The 23,951-nt window shown below is 35.8% G+C and overlaps 1 protein-coding gene across 3 annotated transcripts; it reads left to right on the forward strand.

Annotated features, from left to right (window-relative positions):
• The first annotated feature begins 346 nt into the window (after positions 1–346).
• On the forward strand, positions 347–23,890 carry LOC128991670 (uncharacterized). 3 transcript variants are annotated; one of them, XM_054414762.1, is made up of 16 exons: positions 347–486; positions 823–969; positions 1,662–1,872; positions 6,996–7,061; positions 7,687–8,898; positions 11,803–11,957; positions 14,057–14,235; positions 15,009–15,124; positions 16,334–16,495; positions 16,686–16,754; positions 18,192–18,399; positions 18,785–18,900; positions 19,765–19,886; positions 21,028–21,184; positions 22,315–22,440; positions 23,780–23,890. In XM_054414762.1, the coding sequence occupies exons 3-16, from the start codon at positions 1,687–1,689 to the stop codon at positions 23,843–23,845; spliced, it is 2,940 nt and encodes a 979-aa protein (XP_054270737.1). In that variant the 5' UTR covers positions 347–486; positions 823–969; positions 1,662–1,686; the 3' UTR covers positions 23,846–23,890. The 3 variants fall into 3 exon arrangements, with proteins under 3 accessions (XP_054270737.1, XP_054270739.1, XP_054270738.1); XM_054414763.1 differs by lacking the exons at positions 347–486; positions 823–969 and having other exon boundaries at positions 1,586–1,872; XM_054414764.1 differs by lacking the exons at positions 19,765–19,886; positions 22,315–22,440; positions 23,780–23,890 and having other exon boundaries at positions 21,028–21,180.
• Positions 23,891–23,951: the final 61 nt, after the last annotated feature.

Raw genomic sequence — 23,951 nt, forward strand, 5'->3', positions numbered from 1 at the left:
ACGACCACCGATGGTTGGTGATGGTATTGTTGTAGTAAAGGCGTTCCAGGTTCCCGCAACCCCATGACGTCATTGCCGGACGTCTAATCGACGTACGGTTACCGGACGCGTATCCTCTGTGTATTTCGCATACAAAATATTGACATTGACAGTTTAACAGGTTATAAATACTTAGCATTATACTTATTGATAAAGTTTGAAAATTAATTCTTATATTAGTGTTTAAACATAACGACTGTGTACATCTATGTAAACTTTATGATTAATTGAACTAAGATTACTATCACCGGTAGCGCGTAAAAATTTAACGAGGCCTAGGCTCCGTGGGTTTGTGATAAAGGAAAGTCTCTGTACACGATTTTAAGACAAAGCTTTTACTAGGCTAGGCATCCTAAACTTATAGACTGTTTTATAGTTTGCTAAATTATCACCAGACGTTATGATAATAATTAATTAAGTTACATTCTATAGTATCCAACAGATAAGGTACTAGGTTTTGTTGCAATAAAATTCATTTTTGTTCAATTAGGCTATAACTTAGATCCTAGCTAGCTTTTGAGTAGGCCTACTTTAACTTCTTCCATATATCACTCAAACTAACAGTTTTCTCTCAACTTAACCCTTAACCGCTGCTGTGAACAAAGTTAGACTAATGTGGATATATAAATATTAGCAGCAAAACCCGGTTTTGCCCGGGTAAAATTATACAATGTATAAGTATAAGTAGTTATAGAATTTATTTTATTTTTGTTTTCATATTAATAGGTAGATACGCATATATTGGCCTACAATAAAATCTAGAAATTTGTTTATTCTTTGTAGCACACGTTTCCTTAATTGCAACTACAATGTTCCAGCAATTAAATTAAGTATCCAGTTGATCATAATGTAAACAAAATGTTCTTCATAAGGAAAACATGGGAACTTTAAAAGCCACTGGGGAAGAGCACAAGGTACTTTTGCAAAAATGTAAGTTCAGTTTGCAAATCTACACACCTAGCCGAACATTTTGGTATATAATATGTCGGGTTAAATCTTAAAAGAAAAAAGCCTTAAGTTATCGTTCACAAAGTTTCATGTAGCGCATTAGAAATATAGATACTCCCTAACTTAGGTGTACAATGTATTTTGTCTGCTTGCAATATTGAGCTGAGCAAGCCCATTAAGTTAATGGGCCTATCTTAAAAAAGTAGTTTCATTTAATACTTTGGGACAATTCAATACATTGATTTTCTTTAGTCCCTGGGATAGCGGAGCACCTCTATTGCGCCAACACCGATGAATATGAAATCACTCGTGGTGTGGTGTTTCGCCTTCCTGACTGTCAATCTCGTGGTTTTTAACTTGTAGTTTGATTTCCATATGTCGCTCAAACTTAAGTTAGTGACTTTCCTTAGTTGGGTTAGTCTTAACCTAACCCAACCTAACATAACAGTAGGCCTTACTGTCACAACTGGCCTTCTGCGCGTCTCCCGCAAGCAACTGTTATCGTGTGAATTAACCTAACCTAACCTTGCGGGGCTTGAATTTTATGTTTCTTGTTTTCTGAAAACATCCTTAAAACTTATTAGAGCTTTGCTCGCTCCGCTCACTTATAGTTTTTTTTTGTTTTTTTGGAAACACATTGCATTACAGTCGTGTAGTCTGTAAACATATTTCAGCTTTTCGAAAAGTTATTCTAACGTAATGGGAGAAAAGGAAGGAGTTATTAGTAGAAGAGGACTTGTTAAGAAACATGCAGCTTTGGATTATGAGGTTTGGAAATGGAAGACCAGGTTAGAGGCACAAAATGGTTCTCAAAGAGTCACAAAAAATGAAGTACAGGCCTACGCTTTGGAATCTTACAAGTTAGCTGGAATTGAAAACTTTAAGGTAGGCTATGTGGTAAATTAGGCCCTAACTTAAGTTAAAAAAAATATATTTAAACTTGATAGCCTAGTAAATTAATATTGTAGAAGTTATTGAAATCGGTAAACTAGATTGTATTATATTATCTTCCTACAGGTACTATAATATTACTAGGTAGTTAACGTAATTGAGATTAATATTACCATTAATTTATAAGTTGGTTTGTAAAATAAATTTGTAGGGAAAACTATTATTAAACTCCACAAAATGCTTAAAACCTTCAGGTTGTAGCATCCAGTTCAGTAGCTCTGCCTCTAAATTGACCTACCGGCCCTTACAAAAAAAATAAATTTGGTGTCACATTCAGGCTTTGGCGGCACTCATAGCCGATGGTAACATGGTGGATGAATCGACACTTTGCACTGACCAGGGTGTAGTTAACTTATGAAAAGTTAGGTCTTTACACAAAAGTTGTATTCCCCTAACTTACATGTGCAATTTAGGATATTTAGATTGCTAAATGTGAATTTTTGGCGTACCAACAAGTAACTTACATAGCGGCTTTGGGCCTCCACCCTCCAGGTTACCTCTGCACATGCAAATATAGAGAAAAAAATACAAAAATACCCCCGCCTGAGCAAACCTGCCGACTAAGCGAATTTCCATTTGTCTGAATTGATTTTCAGTTAAATATATTTTAATAACATTAGGTTTAACGAGTACCTAGGTTTGCTGCTACAAGGAAACTAATAAAGTGTGTTTTTGAGTAAAATGTTGATAGCTTAGTACAAAATAAATCAATTTGCCAAGTTTGATCAAAATATATTCATAAACAAGCAAACTACAACATTTGACAATATTCTCCATAAGAATAACATGGGAATTTTAAATTTACAATTTTTAAATTTTCTCCGTTACTAATAATTGAACAAAAATACTTTTATATACTAAATTATTTGTTTTTTTAAGCTCTATAAAAAGGTCTAAAGAGAAATTGGGAAATTTTGTATTTTGAGGGTCAAAAGTGAGAAAAACCAATTTTTACCTCATAAAACCCCCCGTAAAGCCCCGTTTCCATGGTCCGATCGTGCTGGTTCGCGAACTCATTCAAGTTTATCCCACTTTACACCTTTAAACCAAATTTCATCAAAATTGGACAAAAATTACTCAAGTTATCGCGTTCACGGACGTATATATATATATATATATATATATATATACTAGCTGACCCGGCGAACTTCGTATCGCCTAAGTTATAGGTTTCCCCTAAGACAGACCGATGGAAAGAAAGTACCGTTACGTTTAATTTTCAAGATGATCTCGTTCGCATCGCTCAATCACGTCCTGGTTGAAGTTCGTTCGCTACGCTCACTCACCTTTGGGTTGGAGCTCGTTCGCTACGCTCACTCACCTTTAGGTTGGAGCTCGTTCGCTGCGCTCACTTGCCTTCAGGTTAGCTCGTTCACTACGCTAACTCGCCTCCAGGTTGAAGTTCGTTCGCTACGCTCACTCACCTTTGGGTTGGAGCTCGTTCGCTACGCTCACTCACCTTTAGGTTGGAGCTCGTTCGCTGCGCTCACTTGCCTTCAGGTTAGCTCGTTCGCTACGCTAACTCGCCTCCAGGTTGAAGTTCGTTCGCTACTCTCACTCACCTTTTGGTTGCAAATTAGCTGTTGTCATAAATGTAAAAGAAATAATAGTGCTGCACCCTGTTGGTAATCCTTGTAACTTTAATGCTATTGAACATCATAGAACAGAACCAACTTGTTTAATTGAAACAGCTGTTAAGATTCATTAATTCCATTTCTCATAAGGTTAACATGGGAAACTCCAGAGCCACTGGGGCGGAGCCCTTTTAAGAATTTCGAAACGGGAAATAGTTTACGTCCGATTCGCATACCTACAGAATTTACACACCAAATTTCATAACGATCGGTGAAGTCGTTCCGGAGGAGTTTGCAGACAAACACTGTGACACGAGAGTTTTATATATTAGATATATAATATATCTATATATATAATTCTGTAAGACCAAATTTTTACCAGAAATTTGTGGACGTCTGGTAAGTCGCAGAAGAGTGGGAGGGGTCTTAAATTAAAGGTCTTGACCCCAGGGACTCGGGAAAAATTGCAGAATTCCCATAAAGTTACCAGAAAACGAGATATAACGTAAAATATCCACCATAAGAAATGCATGGGGACTGAAAAACGTCTGCATTCTATCAGCTGTTACTTATTTATTTGCAATGTTTACATTATTCCGAAAGTCAATGTTGGTAAATAATGTTTCAAAATGAATTGTGTTAAATTTTTTTGTTTTTCCGTTTTTATAATGCGTGACGTAACTAGACAGGGTAGGGGAAGACCTGCAAGACGTGGAAGAGTGTCCAAGAATTTGACAGACTTAAGAAATGCAAAAGAGAACGTCATGTAGGGCCTAACTGTAAAAGAAATCCAGAAGCTGTTTTACAACATGTCTTTAGAAGAACGCTGGAAAATGATTTTAGTGTTGCTTCTTACAATCTAGGTCCTCTTAAAAGAACTTGCATGCATTGTGGCGCATAGGGACAAATTCATAGATACGGGGTTAGGCAAAAGTCTGGAACCACCCAGTTAACTTTTTAACGCGTTGCAGTAGGAAAACTAAACTCGGCCCATATTTACAACATAAGAAAATGCCATTTTTTATCAAAGTTACAATTTTGCCCCAGCCCCCAAAATGGGGTATTTTGGTGGCAGCCCCAAATTTTCAAATGTAAACACCTATCATGTGCCCCCTCATTTCAAAGGGTTAATCAAGAGAAATTGAATGGCGCAAACCAGAGGTCAATATCGCACCCCTAATTAAAATTACAGCCATTTTAATTATTTAAGATGAACAAGCAAGATAAAGTCTGGACAATCCCAGTTAACTTAAAAAAATTAATATTTTAATATTGATCAAAAGGTGAACTTTCTTTTTCTAATAAAGGTATGCTGAGTTTAGTTTTCCTGTTATAACCTGTTAAAAAGTTAATAGGGGATATTTAAAAATACTACCATTTTGATTAGGGGTGCGATATTGACCTCTAATTTGCGCCTAACTGTAATGAAAAAGTGAATTTTTTGATGTCGTAAACATGTGCTGAGTTTAGTTTTCCCGCTACCACACTGTATTAAGTTAACTGGGGGTGTCCAAATTTTATCTTGCTTGCTCATCTTAAATTACAATTGATGCCATTTTGATTAGGGGTGAGATATTGACCTCTGGTTTGCGCCATTCAATTTCTCTTGATTAACCCTTTGAAATGAGGGGTCACATGATAGGTGTTTACATTTGAAAATTTGGGTCTGCTACCAAAATACCCCATTTTAAGGGGCTGGGACAAAGTTGTAACTTTGATGAAAAAGTGCAATTTCTTATGTTAACTGGGTGGTTCCAGACCTTTGCCAAACCCTGTATATTTCTGACTTACTACCGCGAAATGGGGAGTTGCCTTCATAATAATTAATAATAATTTTAACCTTTACATTTGGTTCTCAAAATGGAAACTATAACAGAATTCGTAAGATTACAAAACAAATCTTCAATTTTAAACTAGAAAAGATGTGCAATGTTTGGCTGTATGATTTCAGCTCTGATTCGTCGTTCTCCGGGCTCAGGCCAAACCGTGTGCACGTTTCTATTTGTTAATATGTTGTGTTATTGATTTTTAATAATTATTTTACAATTGTATTTTATTGACACATCAGAAGCAACTAATAAACTACTCAAACGGAAGGAAAACCAAGATATAAAACGAGAAACACTGTTAATTTTAAGTAAAATAAAATTGAAAATTTTAAAAACATATTTCAAATATTTGTATTTTTTTATATGGTTTTTTATTGTAGTCTAATTAGGGGCTATGGCCCCTACAGGCCACTAGTATATATATATATATATATATATATATATATATACATATATACAAATTTGAACGAATAGTGTTTTTGGCCTCTGGGGACATCAAAATGAAAAAGTAAATCGGTCCCGGGTCTAGGTCTTACTGTGCCACCTACGGTAATAGCTACTTCCCTATAGGGAAATTCGCTAAAAGCATTCAATTCAATCAAATGTTCCCGTAACAGGTTAATTCAAAGCTATAGGCTAGCTACTGAGCTTTCTCAAGATCAAACCTTCTACACGAGCAACTATAACCACTCAGCTACTATTTAAGTTCTCCAATCTGGCCTTAAGTGTATCCTTTGAAGTCCTTCTGAGAAACTGGATCACATTTTAATTTAGAAGGTTTTGCTCATTGGGACAGACTGGTGTTGATTTGTGTCAGGGTGTCTAGGTAGGCTAGTTTCTAAGGTGCTTCAGTCTTGCCTCCTTCAGTCTTGTGCCTTCCTGTCTCCGAAGTACATGACCTAACCAGTTAATTCTTTTGGCTCTTATAAGGGCTATTATATCCAGGCTCTTTGTATAGGGCACGTAGCCCCCTATTTTTTCTTATGCGCCAAACTCCTTCATTGACTAGGCCGGATATTTGTTGAAGTAACCTTTTCTTAAAACAACATCAAACGTTCTTAATTTCTTTTGGAAAGAACCGATGTTTCACATCCATACAATAACACTGGCTGTAGCCTAATATAACCACATCCACCCCCTTATGATCAACATAAAAAAATAGAATCTTAATTTTGAGCATCTTGATAAAAGATTTATACAGGCCCCAACACTCTTATTGGCCTTTGCTAGTTTATGTACTATGAATCTCAAAAGCTTCAGAATTTGAACTATATTAACAGTAACTCCTAAATATTTAAAGCTATCCACACAATTTATTGAATAGTTAGCAATGTTGAAATTTACATATCTATTGTTGGTGTTTTGGCCAAAGTGAATAATTTTAGTTTTTTCCTAATTTAGCTCTATAATCCTACTTTCTTAAACTTAACATTCTTTAATACAGTTTTGAGCTATTAGGCAACGGTTTCCAGAGTTTTCTGCGATATTGATTATACTTGCAAATAAACAAACAAAAATAAATAGGTTACATCAACAAAGACATGATGACATGACATGATTACGACACTGATTGAAGACAACCAAAAGCTCAGGCCTGTTGTCATCAATTTACCAATCAAGTCTTGGAATATGCTAAGCCTGGTTATATTTTCAGGCGAGTGACGGATGGTACAGAAGGTGGCGGCAAAGATGGAAAAGCTCTGATACAAATATAAACAATGTAAGTGTTGAATTGAATGTTGTTCGGTGTTCTGATTTGAGGTTTAAGGCCCACTGATGCACCACTGTTGTTAACGTAAAATAAAACGACTAGGAAGATCGTATTATCCATAAGTCAGACCTTCGTCCCTTAAGTTTTTAGCATATCTCAGTGACTAACGATCTATACATTTCTATGATAATCTAATCAATGTTTTCCCCAGTGTTAAAATAAATCTGTGGTTCATATTTTTGAAAAACATGTGAAACATGATTAAATATCCTTCAGTTCCGCCTAATATTGCATAGACTATTTTACACTGACTGATTGTCAATTTTGAAAATATTGTGGTACACACAATCTAGTCATCAGTCTATGAGTTTTGTGTATCCCCATCTCAACCACAAAAACAATTCAAAACTTATTTCACAGTTATTTTTATGTTTATATTTTGAGTTAATAATATCCTACGTTCCTTTTTAAAGCTTTAATAGGATTCAAACAATATTTTAATTAGGCTGGGTTCTTATTAATTATTTAATAAATTAGTAACTGTTTATCTATTAACAATACAGAAGACCATTAAAATCAATAATGTTTGTAATTATTTGCAATTAAAGTTATTTAACAAATCTAATCTTTATAGGACAAAACTCCAATTGAAGTCGATGAAGAAAATGAAACTGCCTCAACAAGCACTGGAAATAAAGTTGCAATACAGAAATTTCCAAAAAAAAGACAGTGCCCTGAAACTAACAAGCAAAAAACACTTAAATTAATGAAAATTGAGGAAAACAACAGAATAACAGAAAAACTTATAAAAAATCCTCAATATTCATTTGTGTTACCAGATGATACCACCTCATGCCAATTAGAAAAAGAAGAAACACAAGTTGCGGATGCAACAATAAATAATTTGATATCAGATGAATCTAATCCGGATACATTCATATTAAACATGAATTTTGTAAAAGTTCAAAAACCCAAGATTTCAAAAGAACCGAATTGTAATCCGCTATCTCCTAACTCTTCAACTCTTAGTACTCCAAATACAGTCACTTCAGAACAAACATTACCGGCAAATTCTTGTGAGAAAGATGAATTATCAGGAGCAGAGAATTGTATAGGTGAGCCTACTACACTTGACTTTGACAAAGTTATTGTTGTCTCGGCTGGTGAACAAGTGAGAACAAATCTCAATCAAGATGAACATGTATACGTAAATGGTGTAGAAAAAACAGTAGAGGTTATTGAAAACAATGAAGTGGAAAACTTGTGGACATTTGTTAATCAATACCAAGTTGGTACGAGTTTGATTGACGACAATCCAGGATGTTCTCAAGCTGACAGTGGAATCTCTGTACCTTCAAGTGAAACTGTAGAAACAACATCTGATCTGCTTATATTGTCCTCAATATTTGAACATGATGAAATTAATTTCAGTGAAAATGATCATGAATTGTTTTGTGATTCTTGCGAAGACTTCCATCCTCGTCAAAAAAGTCCACACGTAGATTGTAAAAAAAAGAAAGAAATGAGAAATAATTTTCTGCTGAGCTGTGCTTTAGAAAAGAAAGAATCAGTTTCTGTTGCTAGTCTGTCGTGCGTGAATATAAAACGTGGGAGCTTTTCAACCAACAGTAGAATTAACACTGGAAGTTCTCAACTCAATAATCCCAGTGTGGTGGCGCCAAAAGGGAAACGCTATTTACAGCAGTTTAAGAATCAAGTAGTAAACTATGCCTTAAAACACAGTGTAAAACTAGCAGGGGAAAAGTTCAAAGTCAATCGAAACACCATTGCAGAATGGCTTGCTGAACACAGCAAATATTCAGTGGAAGTGAAACATGTTAATCAGGTAGGTTTTTTTATGACAACAAAATTTAACTATGTAATGTTCAATTAGACTTAGGCCCGATTTCACCAAACTCTTAAACCGCCGTTAAACCATGCTCTAACTGCAGTTAACTCTTAACTGACGAAATCGGATTTCACCACCCGCCGTTAGAGCTAGTTTAGACTAAACCGTCGTTAGATAATTAACTGCCCAATTTTGACCGGTTAACTTCTTTAATCCTTCGTTAAGGAAATATCAGATGTATTTAAGGTTTAAGTTTATATGGAAAAGCCAAATGGTAGAAGAGAATACGAAACGAATTTGCTTTAGAAAGTGGTTGGGTGATTGCGATGAAGAGTAGCCTATGTTGTTTGCCGAACTAGGTGGATAAGATAAAGGGTTAATAATTTTAATAACAAAGATGAAATTGATTTTATTATTAGATATGAACCATCAAAACGTTTAGCCTTTTTCTTTAGGAAATAGGCTATCCATTGCATTGCTTTAGGTTATCCCACAAGGTTTTTAGTTCAGGCGTAAGATATATCTGTGATCAGCGACCGCATTGGACTGATTTTCGATCAAGAGCCGTACTCTTTTATCCCGGCTAAAAAGAGTGTCCTGGCTCTTCTACCAACATTATCAAATTTATTATTTCATTGCTCGAAAAAAAGGCTGCCTTTTCCTTCTCCCGGCTTTGGGTAACCCTAATCCAACGTTCAAACAATTGTTTTGCGTTCGGTCAGACCACAGACGTAATTAAAGCAAAATCTAAACCTATTCTGCTAGTATTTTATAGAAAATGATTATTTTGGTGTTATCTTTATTGTGTCTCGTTCTTGTAATTCTTTTGGCTCCAGTTTTTTTCACTACTTCAAATGTACCAAACTGGTTAGTGGACAAACAGAATATTGAACAACCCTAACCCTGTAAAAAGTTGGATTGATGAGTCTTGACTTGACCGCAAAACTCAACCAATTTGTTCCTCGAATAAGTTTGATCAACATTGCCTTGCCTTTATTTACTAATGTTAATTTTTTTGTATTTATTCTTGCTTTCTATTGTTATTTTGCTCAGAATCTATTGTATTCCTGTAAGCTTGCTGTCTCCAGTTTTGTTTTCACTACCTCATAGACTAGACACTGATCACTGAGCTCAGTGACACTGATCTATTTTCTAGGTTATGTTTACGTTTACTTGCTCCCATAACAGCCCGGTATTATGACAGTTCACTGCCACCGCCACCTGGATTTTACTCTAAACTCTCGTTTATAAAACCAGCGTTAGTTTTGACGCGTTTTCGTTGGTGAAACCAGATTTCCTTAACTGTGGTTTAAATCATCGGTTAGTTTTAACCGAAGTTTAACTAAACCATCGTTAGAGAGAATTTGGTGAAATCGGGCCTTAATCACACAGAAGTAAAGTACAGAGGTAATTACTCATGGGACAACAGTACCCTTTCAGCTCTGGTATGTTGTACCAAAAATAAGGGCCGATTTACCGAATTGGGCGCGAGGCAATTGGCTTTTTTGGGGGGCTCCAAAAATTGGGATAGCAAATTGGTGGTTGTATTTGCATGTGATCGCTGTAAACTTCTGATTCACCCCTCACGGCCGTGTTATATTATTATATCGTCCCCCGCCCCGCGGTTGTTTGGACATAGTAATCGCCTCCCGAGGCAAAATAGTAATCATCTCCTGGGGCCATGTGGACATTATCGTAGTCTTGCGCGATCGCTGCATAATTCTGATCATCCCTCTCGGCCTACTAGAAATCATTATTGTATCTCCCTAAAGACACCCTCGCCAATCCAGTGAATACATTAAAATGACTTGGATCTTGATAGGTACTCTCGTTTTCCTGGAGAAGATTGCGTAAAATGCCGTCTCGAGTGTTTCAGACAGACAGAAAGACAGACAGACAGAAATTTAGATGGACTTGTTTCGACTTCTTTAATGTATAAAACGTAAAAATAACCTTAACATTTATGATTCTGAGCAATGTACAGACAAAACTCTAATTTTATTTATATAGAATTTACCTAATACACTAGTAAACTCTGGTGAGATGGTCCTGAACTTCATCTATTTTCTTGGCTTCAAACTTTTATACCACATGGGAAGTCTATTCTGTGTATAGTCAATGATATTGCTCTAAAACAAACCCAAGATTTTAAAGACTTAAAAAAAAATTAGAATCTCTAGTATATTTAAATAGTCTGTCATATTTTTACTGAATAAATGAGCGTATCAATGATTATATAGCATTGCACATAGTATTAGTAAGTCACCCCTACGTAAGTCGTTTAATTTTTATCCAAATGCTGAATTTCTGTCATAAACGCTGAATGTTCACAGCTGTTACGTTAAGCAAATTGTATTATACCAAAAGCTAGTCTAGAATGTTAGCGTCGGCTGCTAGATAAAAAAAATTTAAACTTAATTTCTCAAAAACTAAACTAAAATAATGGCTTCGACATTAACTAGTTCTGAAAATTATCTTTCTTTCAACACAAAAATCATGAAATCCGTCAAGTGGTTGATTCAGAATCGTGAAATAAAAAAACCCTGTCACGTTAATATATATGATAGTAGCTCAACAGCTGACTTAAGCATACATTAACGACACAAAGTGGTGGGGAACTTCACCTCAATCCGCCTAAATTTTGTGAACAGAGTATAAAACTGTGATATTTAGTTGGATCAAAAACCCAAAACAATCTGTTTTTGTATATATTTTTCAATCCTACCAGCTTTTGATAAAAACACCTTTTATGTCTTCCTTGTTTGGTTGTCAAATGTGAAAAAATTGCTAAATAAGGTGTCATATGAGACTAACAGTAACTATATAATTATTCTTGAAATAAAATGCTCATCTGAAGAAGAAAGATTGTTCTACTTCCAAGCATTCGTTATACTGCTTCAGGTGGTTGCAGGTGATTCAGAGTTCCTGGCTTGGCTGGAGGGATCAAAGTTCAACCTGACTAATGAATTGGTAAAACAGAAAGCCTTGGAGTATTTACACACCGTTGATCACACCAACTGTCGGCAGAGTCGGTGGTTGTGGATGTACGCACACAGGTCAGACGCAATTTTTTCTAGTAAGCTTTTGGTAAATTTTCTCCTAGAAAATTGGCACTGGAAATTAGCATTTTATCGTAGTCTTTATAGTAAGGTCCTATAACTTCATTGTAGTTGTTAGCCTCCGGATTGCCAAATAATATTAGAAAAGGTTTAAATACCTGCTATAAAGCAATCCAATTTTGTTGTTAGCACAACTAGTTTCGGTGTCTGTGTGACACTATCATCAGGCTGCACAAGGACAGTTTTCTTTCTTCATACGAAGAGCGTCATATTTACACGAAAATAAATAAACATTTAAACACGACACAAACACGAATACGAGACATTTATGGTAACTGATCAGTTAAGAAAACAGACGACACTAACCCGGCGGAGTTTGAGTCCAGACTATAGCAAGACTTAACTGATCAGTTACCATAAATGTCTCGTATTAGTTTTTGTGTCGTGTTTAAATGTTTATTTATTTTCGTGTAAATATGACGCTCTTCGTATGAAGAAAGAAAACTGTCCTTGTGCAGCCTGATGATGGTGTCACACAGACACCGAAACTAGTTGTGCTAACAACAAAATTGGATTGCTTTATAGCAGGTATTTAAACCTTTTCTAGTAAGGTCCTATGTTTGGTAAAACTTTTACTGCTTTACTAGGCTTATGGAATCCCTAAAACAACTTAGTAGTACAGGGTGGTCATAAATTATTGGACACATTTTACGATTAAATAAATGAATAATCAAGCAGCTTAGAAACATGGGAATTGTTTTGTTAAATAGCAAATTAAACACAGTTTTATACAGTAACGGCAAAAAAATAATTCTAAAAATGCCATTAATCATCAAATAAGTTTTAAAAGTTTGTAAAAATCACTTAAACTGTTATTGTAAGTTATGCTTACTTCTGAGGTGAGGACGTTTTAGACTATATGATGGACACTTCCCCTTCATACCACCATTTTATAGAGATGTTTCTTGGAAAATTACGGCCATACTCTAAAAATGCCTTCTTCGAACAGTTATTACAGATCTGCTTTCATGAAACTAATTAGAACACACTCTGCATTTTCTTGCACACTAGTCATTTTATTTTGATACTGAGGTCGTTTTAATTGTTTATCCTGAGGTCAGTTTAACGTTTTCCAAATATGCGGAGCACTTAAGTGAACAGGGGCACACTTATACAAATATAAGTAGTAACTTGGAAATCTTAGCAAGGGAAAAGAAAGGACAGCGGCTTGACAGACTAGAGAAAATGGCCATATACAAGGATTTCAAGCTAAGTAAAAATATTTTAAATGAAAAAATTCATTCAGACGCCAATCCTATATATGATACCATTATTCGACTGACAGATTATGCAAGAAGGAGTGAGTGACGTCATGGTTCAAAGTCCAAAGTAGGTTGCTTGGACAAGTCAGTGCCGCCGCAGTCCCGAGCCCGTTCAGCCGTACGCACGGTGATAGTTTTACTAAATGTTTTCGTCAGTGTCGTGTTTTTGTGTTTTTATGTTTACGTCAGACTATGTTTCTCAATGTAAAATATTTGACGCGGTTGCTACACCAACAATACAACTAAGTATGGAATAACCTAGTGCAACAGCGGAGCAGAAGATGACCTAAAGGTCGAAACGTGCGTCCTCCATAGATATACTGGATTGATTGACGTAAGTTGTAATTATTATTAACGTTTGGTTTGTCAAATGTCATGCACAGCTGGTATAGAAAGGTCCATTGTTGGCCAGCTGACTATGCCACAAAACAGGTCATTGAGAAAAAAATAAAACTTACACTCACAATTTAGGTGATTTTTGCAGACTTTTTATAACCACTTTTTATAACTACTGACAATTTCTTAATTATTTCATTGCAGTTACTGTATGAAACTGATTTAAATTTGCTATTTAATGAAACGATTCCCATTTTTCTATGTTGTCATTTATTTATTCTAAAAATGTGTCCAATAATTTATGACCACCCTGTACTACAAGACCTTAGTTTCACAATGGATAGTCCAATGGGATGGTTGTAGTACAGCACTGTGCTGCAAAAATATAAACATGAAAAATACAACTCCCTACATTATGACTTGTTTGTTTGATTGCAGATTGAATGGTACGGAGAGTGTTGGTGTGAAGAAGCGCTACATTGTGTATCCTGAAGCGTTCAAACGTGCAGTTGTGTTTCATGCACAGACACATTCCAACATGGCAGCAGCACGAGTGTTTGGTGTTGCTCGTAAGCGGGTCATTGAGTGGCAACAGAATTTGAACGTCGAAATGAAAAGTAAGTCAGGATTGGTCTGAGCAATATTAATTTGTTAAATAGTTATGTTTTATGTACAGTATTTTTAGTAGAAGACTATTTTAAATTGTGATTTCGTCAATTAATCATTGCAACTTTACACTGATCTTCCTCTGATTTTAGAACCCGAAACCTTTGTAAATATAAAATGTAAATGTAATGTAATGTAGTAGAATGCAGCAAATAGGCCCAACAGTTGTTGTTACCGATAATTTAAATTTTCTTTAAGACCTTAATTAGTCTAATTGTGTGCAGTGGCTCATTTGAAAATATAAAGCTAGTTGTGTTGTTTTTTCAAGTGCCTAATAATTATTAGTTGGGACACCAATCAATACAACACACTGCAGCAATTCACCTAGTTTATGTTACCTCTTGTATAGTATTTACTTACTTACTGCCGTGGCTCTTGGTACCCAAGGTGGTACTTTGCCTCACCAACACACTGCCTCCAGATTCCACGATCCATTGCTTCCTCCTCTCTTCTTCCCATTCTTCTCAGGTCTCTTCTCACTTGATCTCTCCACCTCAATTTGGGACTTCCAGGAGGGCTTCTACCCTCGGGGTTGTTGGTTAGGGTGTTTTTCACTAAGGAGCCCTCTTCCTTTCTTAACACATGGCCTGCCCAGCATAGTGGTGAATAAAACTTGATTTTTTAAAGAATATTAATGAAGTACAAACTTTATGAACTTTGAAGAGTTGTTATCCTAGCCTAAGTTGTTAATAGCCTATTCATATTTTTAACTTCATCCTTGCAGGTGACGTTACAAAATCATCAAAGTCCACAAATGCCTACAATGTTACTGATGGAACAGTTGATCAACAAGTTTATGAATGGTTTTGTAAACAAGAGATTACGCCTACCAGCAGAGAGGTAAGAGTAATTCACTTTTTAAACGTACAAAATTTCTTAAAAACTAAAAAGTATCATAGCTTTGCTGCACATTACAAATATTTTTTAATGTGGGATTTGAGATAAACGTTCTTTACAAAGCTGTTAGAGGTGAGATAAACGTTCTTTACAAAGCTGTTGGAGGTGAGATAATAGGCTATTTACATTACAAGTGTAGTAAGAGCGGTTTTACATCATAATTCACCTAAGAGATGTAAACACGCTCACTTGCGCAACGTGTAACGTACAAGATTTTACCTGACCCGACAATATACATGGGTTTACGTACAATATTTTTCATTATCCATTTCACTCATCATCTAACAGTAACGTTCTTTTACAAACAAAAGCTAGGTTAGGAAAATACTTTAAAGCATAACAATAACATTCAAGCGCACAGCTGATTTCTAGCGTTGAACGTCGATGCCTCCATAGAGGTATATTTTTTTAAGTTAAGCACTCAATGTTATTTAAATGGGTTTCATTTTACATCACCGAGTAAGTTTTTTACAACTTTACATCACTCGAGAAGTAAGGAAGTTGTATACATCACGCTTGGGATAGGCAAGTTTAACATGGCGGGTTAGGTAAATGTTCTTTACAAAGCTGTTAGAGGTGTGCAAATGGCTTGATTACTAAGCTAAGCTAATCCTACCCTAATAATGTTGCGTGATTGACTACGATATTATTGCAGTTGTAGAAAGCATCTGTGAAGATTTCACGTTGGAAAATTCACGATGTTGTCTCAATCGTGGAGATATTAAATTTTGTGCTAATTGCAGGGGACGATAATGATAACCCTGCAATGGCCGGAGATGTTTAAGATATTTCTGTGACTAAGTGAGTCATTGATAAAGTGCCCACGAGTATGGGAGTTGATCACGATTTTGCCAAAGTAGAAAGATAATTGAAATGTCATTAATTACAATCATGGTACTGTGTGGATTTCGGTATACAACACATGCAAAGTACTGAAAGTAGCTAAGATTTGGACGTCTATAAAATAAGAAATAACTTTGACATTTACATAGATGCACAATACACCAAATTTATGCTAAGAATAATTGCGTTTTACTGGTTGCTAAATCAGACATGCTTTAAAACTGTAAAACTACACTTCTAATAATGTGTTTTATAAGTAAACAATGTAACGTAATTATATACTTAATTTGATTAATGGTTTCTGTGCAGGTTCGCAACAAGGCTGTAGAACTGTACCGTGTTGCCGGCCACCAGGGTATCCAGTGTGGTACCAACTGGTACTATAGGTGGCGCGCACGTCACAACCTGCCAGCTTCCCGTGATCAATTCTGTGCCAGTGTCACTCCACTGCTGATCTGGACACTGTCTCAGGTCAGATTATTCTCCAAGCTGTAATTAATTTGATTCTGCCATGTATAGATTTTTGACAATCAATCTTTGATACAGATACCATGCCCAGGAATTGGTGGTACTGTGAATTAACACATTCCTACTTGTATCCCCTTTTAAAATTTATATAGGAATAAACTCTTGTTATGGTGATGATTATTTACTTTTTCAGTTGGACAACAACAAATTTGTCAGTCAGAGTGCACTAGCAGCACAGGCAGCTTCACTTGGGCTTAAAAAGGTAAGAACTGTTATAAATTTAGCTGTCTCACGAGTAAACGGATACTTAATACTGTAATTAATTAATTTATTATCAATACGTACCTAAATAGAGTTTTAATGGAAACTAATAATTTAAATTTGAATTTTACTGTAACTAAAAAACACAACCAGGAGCACAATAGCCCCTGTTTTGTTAGCGAGTCCATTCCATAAGTAGCTGGGTAGCTGAGTGGTTATTGTGCTTGCCTAACAATCGCTTTGATCCTGCGATAAGTCAGTAGCTAGTTAATGAAACTGGGCCCAGCTGTTCCTGATCATTGGGCTTTAAATAAATGATCCAGGCTAATGAAACATCTGGTCTTAGCCAGTAACAAAGCTACACAGATCATCTCAAACCATTCTACACTCATCCTTCACTCATTATTTGAATTAAAATACGCACCAAGGTGGCGACCCCATCTCAATGATTGATATTAATGATATTGATAATTCCAATCTAGATGAGTATGGTGCCAAGTTTGTGTACTATAACGTAGCTGCATAATTTCCTCAAGAGGCTGACTAGAAAATTGAATCACCGATTGTGAAAAAAATCATGAATCATGTACATTTAATTATGCTATCCGAAAATTCAAACTCTGAAAATCTTTTTACTTAATAAATAATGGTTTAAATACCTTATACTGTCAAGTGATCCTTTGTAGTCCAAATATAGGCTACTGCAGTTTCGTCCATGATGGGAACTTCATCAGGCTGTCAAGGACATAAAATTTTGTTCCAGAGGAAGTCGTTGAAGTTAAAAACTATCGATGTCATACATTTAACACACAAACAAAAACACAAACCGAACAATAAATAAACATTACAAAAACGCCGGTACCAGGAAACACGATACGCACGGAGGGCAAGTCTAGAATAAATAAACAGTAAAAAACGCCGGTACCGGGAAACATGATACGCACGGCAGGGCACCGATATGATGTGGTTTACCCATATGATGGTACCGGCGTTTTTGTAATGTTTATTTATTGTTTGTGTTTTCGTTTGTGTGTTAAATGTATGGCATCGATGGTTTTTAACTTCAACGACTTCCTCTGGAACAAAATTTGATGTCCTTGACAGCCTGATGAAGTTCTCATCGGGGACGAAACTGCAGTAGCCTATATTTGGACTACAAAGGATCACTTGACAGTATAAGGTATTTAAACTATTTATTATTACCAGTGATCCGGAGGCTAACAACATGAACATTTTTACTTACCCTATACAAAGTTATTTTGATTTTATTGAATTTATTTTGAACCTTATTTGGTTGGAGAAAATCTGTAATTTTCTTGAATGTTTCCTAAACATGCTTGGCAACGTTATGTTGCTCAAGGCTATATGAACAAAAATATTTCACTCACTTCTGATAGCCAGAGAGAAAATATTTGGTAATGAAAGTGTTGTTTGCCAGATGTCTCGGGGGTGGACATTCAGGTTTTGCAAAAAGTACAGTGCTTTACTACAAGCTCTTCCTGCGCCAGAGACCCCTCTACCAGTAGAACTCGAACAGCTGGTCAGCGAGTACAAGCAGAAACTGCATGACTTAATCAGCAGACAACAGTTGTCAGAAGACTGTATCATAGCCTTGGACGAAATACCATTGCACCTCCTGCCTAAGGGTAAGATATACAATATTGGTAAAATAATTTTATTTTGTATTTGAACTTCTCTGATACACATTTCTTTATCTCAACCCTTCCAACTGGGGGCTATTACCCACTAGTAGATGGCTTAGCAATTTCTGTGGTTTAAGGGGAAATACATTTTTGGTATGTTTTCAACACTGTACTCTAGGGTCTATGATTACGCAGCTTACACCTAAAATAAGGTAATTTTTCTCTTCTTGAACAATCGGTCAGGTAGTAGATTATCACAATGTTGCTGAACTCGTAGGAATGTCACCTCAATCAATTAGAGGCGCTTAAAACCTCGATAACTTAGAAAAGCTGAGGTATACTTTTGTATCAGTTACTGCAGATTTAAAATAATTATTGTTGTAAGCAGACAAAGCCAAGAAACCGCTGCTAATAAGACGACCTGGGTTCGAGTCCTGCCAGGCGACTCTCATGATCTCATGCCTGGCCAATGGAACTCTGCTGCCAACATTGATTGTGTTGAAGGTAATCATTAACACAGCTGTAGCTTAGTTATAGTGCTCGCCAAGGTCACAGCTGGTCTTAGCCAGTAACAAAAGCTACAGAAGGCATCACACTCCATTCTACACTCATCCTTCACTCATATTTGGGTTAAGGGCGTGTCTTCATCTCAATTGATGATGGTAATAAGTGGTTTTAGTCTGTAACATAGCATTCCCACTGTTAATTTTGTACCAATTCTTCATTCATCTTCATCTGCTGTATTGACCTTAAATTATCTTTAGATAATAATTATAATTAAGTTGTATCCGATGATTGATGTTTCATAAAAACTACTACACTGTAGGCTTATTATGGAGGTAACAAGTTAACTAACATAGCTATCATAATTCTATGCCAATCCAGTTTTGTTGTTAATGCAAACTTTGTTTTGAAAGTAATTGTATAGCCTACCAAATTTTGGATGATTGAAACAAACATTAGCTATCAACTCCTACCTGGCTTAGGTAACTTTTTAATTTACAAAATACAAACTTAGGTTACACGTTTCTTTAAAAAATCAACATCAATAGTGCATAACACATCGGGTTTCATTGACAATGAGATTTTATCTCAAACCATGCCATCTGAACTAAGAGAATATATTAAATAAATAGTTAATGTAAGCATAAAAACGGTTGCATGACCCTAACAAACATAAAGTGGAAGAAAATTAAACATAATAAAATGTAACTATCTAAAAGAGGCTAAGTTACTTTTTACTCTTTAGTCCCTTGGACAGTAAAATAACGTAGCCTGTTGTAGATATTTAATTGTAAAGTAATCCAGAAAGCAATTGTTTCCTTACTGTCAAATTTTGTCCATAAAGAGTTGTGACCTGTTCTGTAGGGGTCTGGGCCTGGTCCTAACAATGACAGTGATCCACGAGTGGTAGCGTTTGTTAATGATACTGGACAAGTAACAGACACAGTTGTGCAAGAATGGCTGTCTTCAGTCTGTAACAAAAATCTGTAAGTTTTTACAGTATTAGTCTAGTTTTTGTGTTAATAATACAATATGATGTCAGACCCCATTGCAAATTGTTGTTTTTACCTTTTACAAAATCTTTAAGTTTTCACAATATAAAATTAGTTTTCTCTGCCAACAGACAATATCCGTACCGATTGGACTTGTTGCTTTTAACTCTTAGTGCTCTGTTGTCAGTCCGTTAGAAAAATCTGTAACTTTGCAGGATGAGGATAGCACAGTTTTTGCGCTAGTACTAATCGAGTGTTGTGCTAGCCTAGTAGTTAGCGTCCCCGACTTTGGTGTGGGAGGGACGAGTTGGATCCTTGGCTCATCCAAAAACATATGGGTTTGGACTACTTGCCCTAAAGGAGTTAAAATACTATTTTTCTACAATATCCTCTGAAAACTGTTACCAGCCTAGACAGCTAGAAACAAAACTACCCTTATGATTTTCTTAATCTAATAAGAATTGTTACTTTCAACTTGTAACATTATGTTAATATCCATCTAAAAAAATATAAAAAACCATGTAGTATAATGTGATCGAGATGGCGTTCTTACTTTACTCATTGTTTTACTCAGTGTCCTATTTAATTAGTTTCCTATTCTTCTAAACGTTAGTGACTTCTCTATTAATCAACAGGTATCTTAGCTGGTGCGATCCTGAATAGTGTAGCTTTTGGTACTTTGGTATTATACTGACCACACCGATAAATTGACTTCCAAATTAGATTTTAATTAGTTAAAATAACAATCTTCCTAACCTAACCACCGTAGATATAATTATTAGCTGTGGTCGGTAACACCAAAGTACCTAGCTTTTTGATGGTTCAGAACTGGACCGAGCTGCCCTTCATCATTGTGCTAAATAAATGGTCCTGGCCAAGAAACAGCTGGTTTCTCAGTTACAAAGCTATACACAAGATTATCTCACTCCATTCTACTCTCACCCTTCATTCATATTCAGCTTGAAACACACAACGAGTTTGTTCCTGTCTTAAATTGTTTTAGTACATATTACTGACAGTATAATAAAATTTATAAGGCCTAAATCCAAGACCAGTGAACTTTTTAATTTAGCCTCCCTAGAGGACACAGATTTTGCTCCAATTGCTGTACAGAGGCGATGAAATACTTTTCCAGGCCAGGTGCAGGAGTGGTTATTTTGGACAGCTTTGACAAGCACATGACCCCATCGGTGACTGAGAGTGCAGCTTCTCACAATGTTCACCTAGCTATCACTCCACCCGGCTGTGCCTTCAGGCTGTTACCCATCACACACTTGTGCCACACATTCAAGGTACTTTTTAAATTTGTGTTTATCTACGCAATAGGTGTTTTTTTACATTTTTTGCAAAGAAACCGTTAGGAAAACTCTGTTTTTTTACTAAAAACGTCGATCTTTTGTTAGATAGCATTACCATAAAGATTCTGGTTGTTAACTTGTAGCTCACGGTTCTCATCTCGGTCATGTGCTATTGAAATGAAATGAAATGTGTTTATTGTCTTGTGAATTTATACAAATTATTGACAATGTCCGAAAAACTGCTAAAACTAGCATAGTCAGTTAATGAATACAATATACAATATTTACAAGAATACTACACACAAGGAGACATGTTACAATACATACTTTAATATTACAACCAAATAATCTTTGGCAGGAGTCTACCCCAAGATTCTAATTCTCAAGCACTAATCCGTATGGATCTCACATCTTGGCACAACATGGAAGTCGCACGAAACTGTAAACAATTTTGACATATGGAACCCCATTTCTGTGGTGGTTACGACCCTATATGATCGACCCTGGTGGCAAACTACAGAACTCAAATTTCAATAGTTACATAGTAGGCCTACATTACATTTGCGTTTTATATCTACTTGTGGACATTTAGACTGGGTATTTGAAAAAAATTTTAAAATTGATGCATTTCAATGTTATGATTGTAAATGGTATCTATATACAAGATAAAAAGTAAAAAGGAAATGTGTTACATTATGTATTGGTTTTCAATTTTTGTCCTATTTTCCTGATAACCTAACATTTCTCAAAATCTGCACACTTCCTGTTCACATTATGCTAATTTTGTATGACAGTGACCAAATTTTAATACTCTATTATTAAATGTACAGGTTACAATTGGACTGTACATACTATACTTTGTTCACAATATTTATGTGGTTTGAAAGGAAGTTCCCAACAACTTTTTGTTTGTTTTAATGTAGGTATGTTGCTTAATCAGCTGTTCAGCTATTATTTTAAAGGTAACCAACACCTATAAAGAAGATAACTCTTAGGGGTTGGGGTTATTTTAAGGGTTTTTTGGTCAAGTGGAGGGGATGGATTTCTTCCCCTAAAACTGCCTAAATATTGTGAACAAAGTATAGGCTCAGGTACATATGACACATTATTTGTGTTACATACAGGTTATGTTGGAAGAGATGTGTCAAGTGTGGTTGTCCAGTCAGACGGCTACTCTAGAGTCTCCCTCCCCTGACCAGCTGTATCTCTGGGCTGTACGAGTACACAGGCATATTGCTAAACACTATCAGGTGAGTAAGATAAACCATTATAATACACTGACAACCCTAGCCTTCTGCCTGTACTTACATATCTGATTTGTTATTACCGGTATCTGTCTATTGCACAGTGTTAACTTTTATACACTTACTAGCTGACCCGGCGAACTTCGTATCGCCTAAGTTATAGGTTTCCCCTAAGACAGACCGATGGAAAGAAAGTACCGTTACGTTTAATTTTCAAGATGATCTCGTTCGCATCGCTCAATCACGTCCTGGTTGAAGTTCGTTCGCTACGCTCACTCACCTTTGGGTTGGAGCTCGTTCGCTACGCTCACTCACCTTTAGGTTGGAGCTCGTTCGCTGCGCTCACTTGCCTTCAGGTTAGCTCGTTCGCTACGCTAACTCGCCTCCAGGTTGAAGTTCGTTCGCTACGCTCACTCACCTTTTGGTTGCAAATTAGCTGTTGTCATAAATGTAAAAGAAATAATAGTGCTGCACCCTGTTGGTAATCCTTGTAACTTTAATGCTATTGAACATCATAGAACAGAACCAACTTGTTTAATTGAAACAGCTGTTAAGATTCATTAATTCCATTTCTCATAAGGTTATCATGGGAAACTCCAGAGCCACTGGGGCGGAGCCCTTTTAAGAATTTCGAAACGGGAAATAGTTTACGTCCGATTCGCATACCTACAGAATTTACACACCAAATTTCATAACGATCGGTGAAGTCGTTCCGGAGGAGTTTGCAGACAAACACTGTGACACGAGAATTTTATATATTAGATTTATAAACCATACAATTTTTACATAATTATTTTTGAATTAATTTTATGTATGCTAGCAATTTGCATGTATTATTTATTTTCATACAACCTTTGACTATTGATACAACTAGACATTCCATCCCCATGTTAAAATTGTCACACGGTTTTAAATCAAAATCGTCGTAGTTGGTGTGAGCCACCGTTAGATTGTGGTGGTTTAAATTACTTTCTGTCAAATACATAAACCTTTTTAACTAGTAACACTAATGTAATGAATTTTTGTGAGCTATAGAAACTGTTATGACTCATCAACTATGTCTGCTAAACTAAAAATAAGGTAGAAAATAGAGTTTTAGAAGCACATTCTGTGACTGGCTCACACAACTATGTTCTTTTTAAAAAAAAATGTTGACAGCTGGTCCATATAGATGGGATGTCTACAATGTTACTACAATGTTTATTTATAGATGAATAAACATAATTGTATTTCAATAAAATACTTTGTTGCTCTAGCTGCGTTCCATTATTGTTCTTTTGGTTTTGTTCCAATCTATGCCAGATTACTGAGTCTCTACCTCTATTTCTGGATATTTTTGTTTCAGGATAAAATGCTGAATGAGTTTAAAAGCGTGCTACTACATGAATCAAGTCAAAGCACTTGTAGTTAAGATTTTTGTTTAAATTTATCTACAACTTTTTATTAAAATATTTTTTAACCACTAATGGCTCGTTATTTTTATCCTGTTGATAAGTAACATTTCTCACTAGATCCAA

This window comes from Macrosteles quadrilineatus, unplaced genomic scaffold, assembly GCF_028750875.1.
Source record: "Macrosteles quadrilineatus isolate MER2022 unplaced genomic scaffold, UCM_ALF_1.0 Scaffold_4__1_contigs__length_99947679, whole genome shotgun sequence".
Taxonomy (NCBI): domain Eukaryota; kingdom Metazoa; phylum Arthropoda; class Insecta; order Hemiptera; family Cicadellidae; genus Macrosteles; species Macrosteles quadrilineatus.

Bases quoted from the DNA above. Each gene is read 5' to 3' on its own strand.
- LOC128991670 (XM_054414762.1), top strand. From the start codon at position 1,687: ATGGGAGAAAAGGAAGGAGTTATTAGTAGAAGAGGACTTGTTAAGAAA. The intron at 11,958-14,056 runs GTCAGACGCAAT...GTTTGATTGCAG, and splicing joins TTGTGGATGTACGCACACAG to ATTGAATGGTACGGAGAGTG. The intron at 15,125-16,333 runs GTAAGAGTAATT...GTTTCTGTGCAG, and splicing joins TTACGCCTACCAGCAGAGAG to GTTCGCAACAAGGCTGTAGA.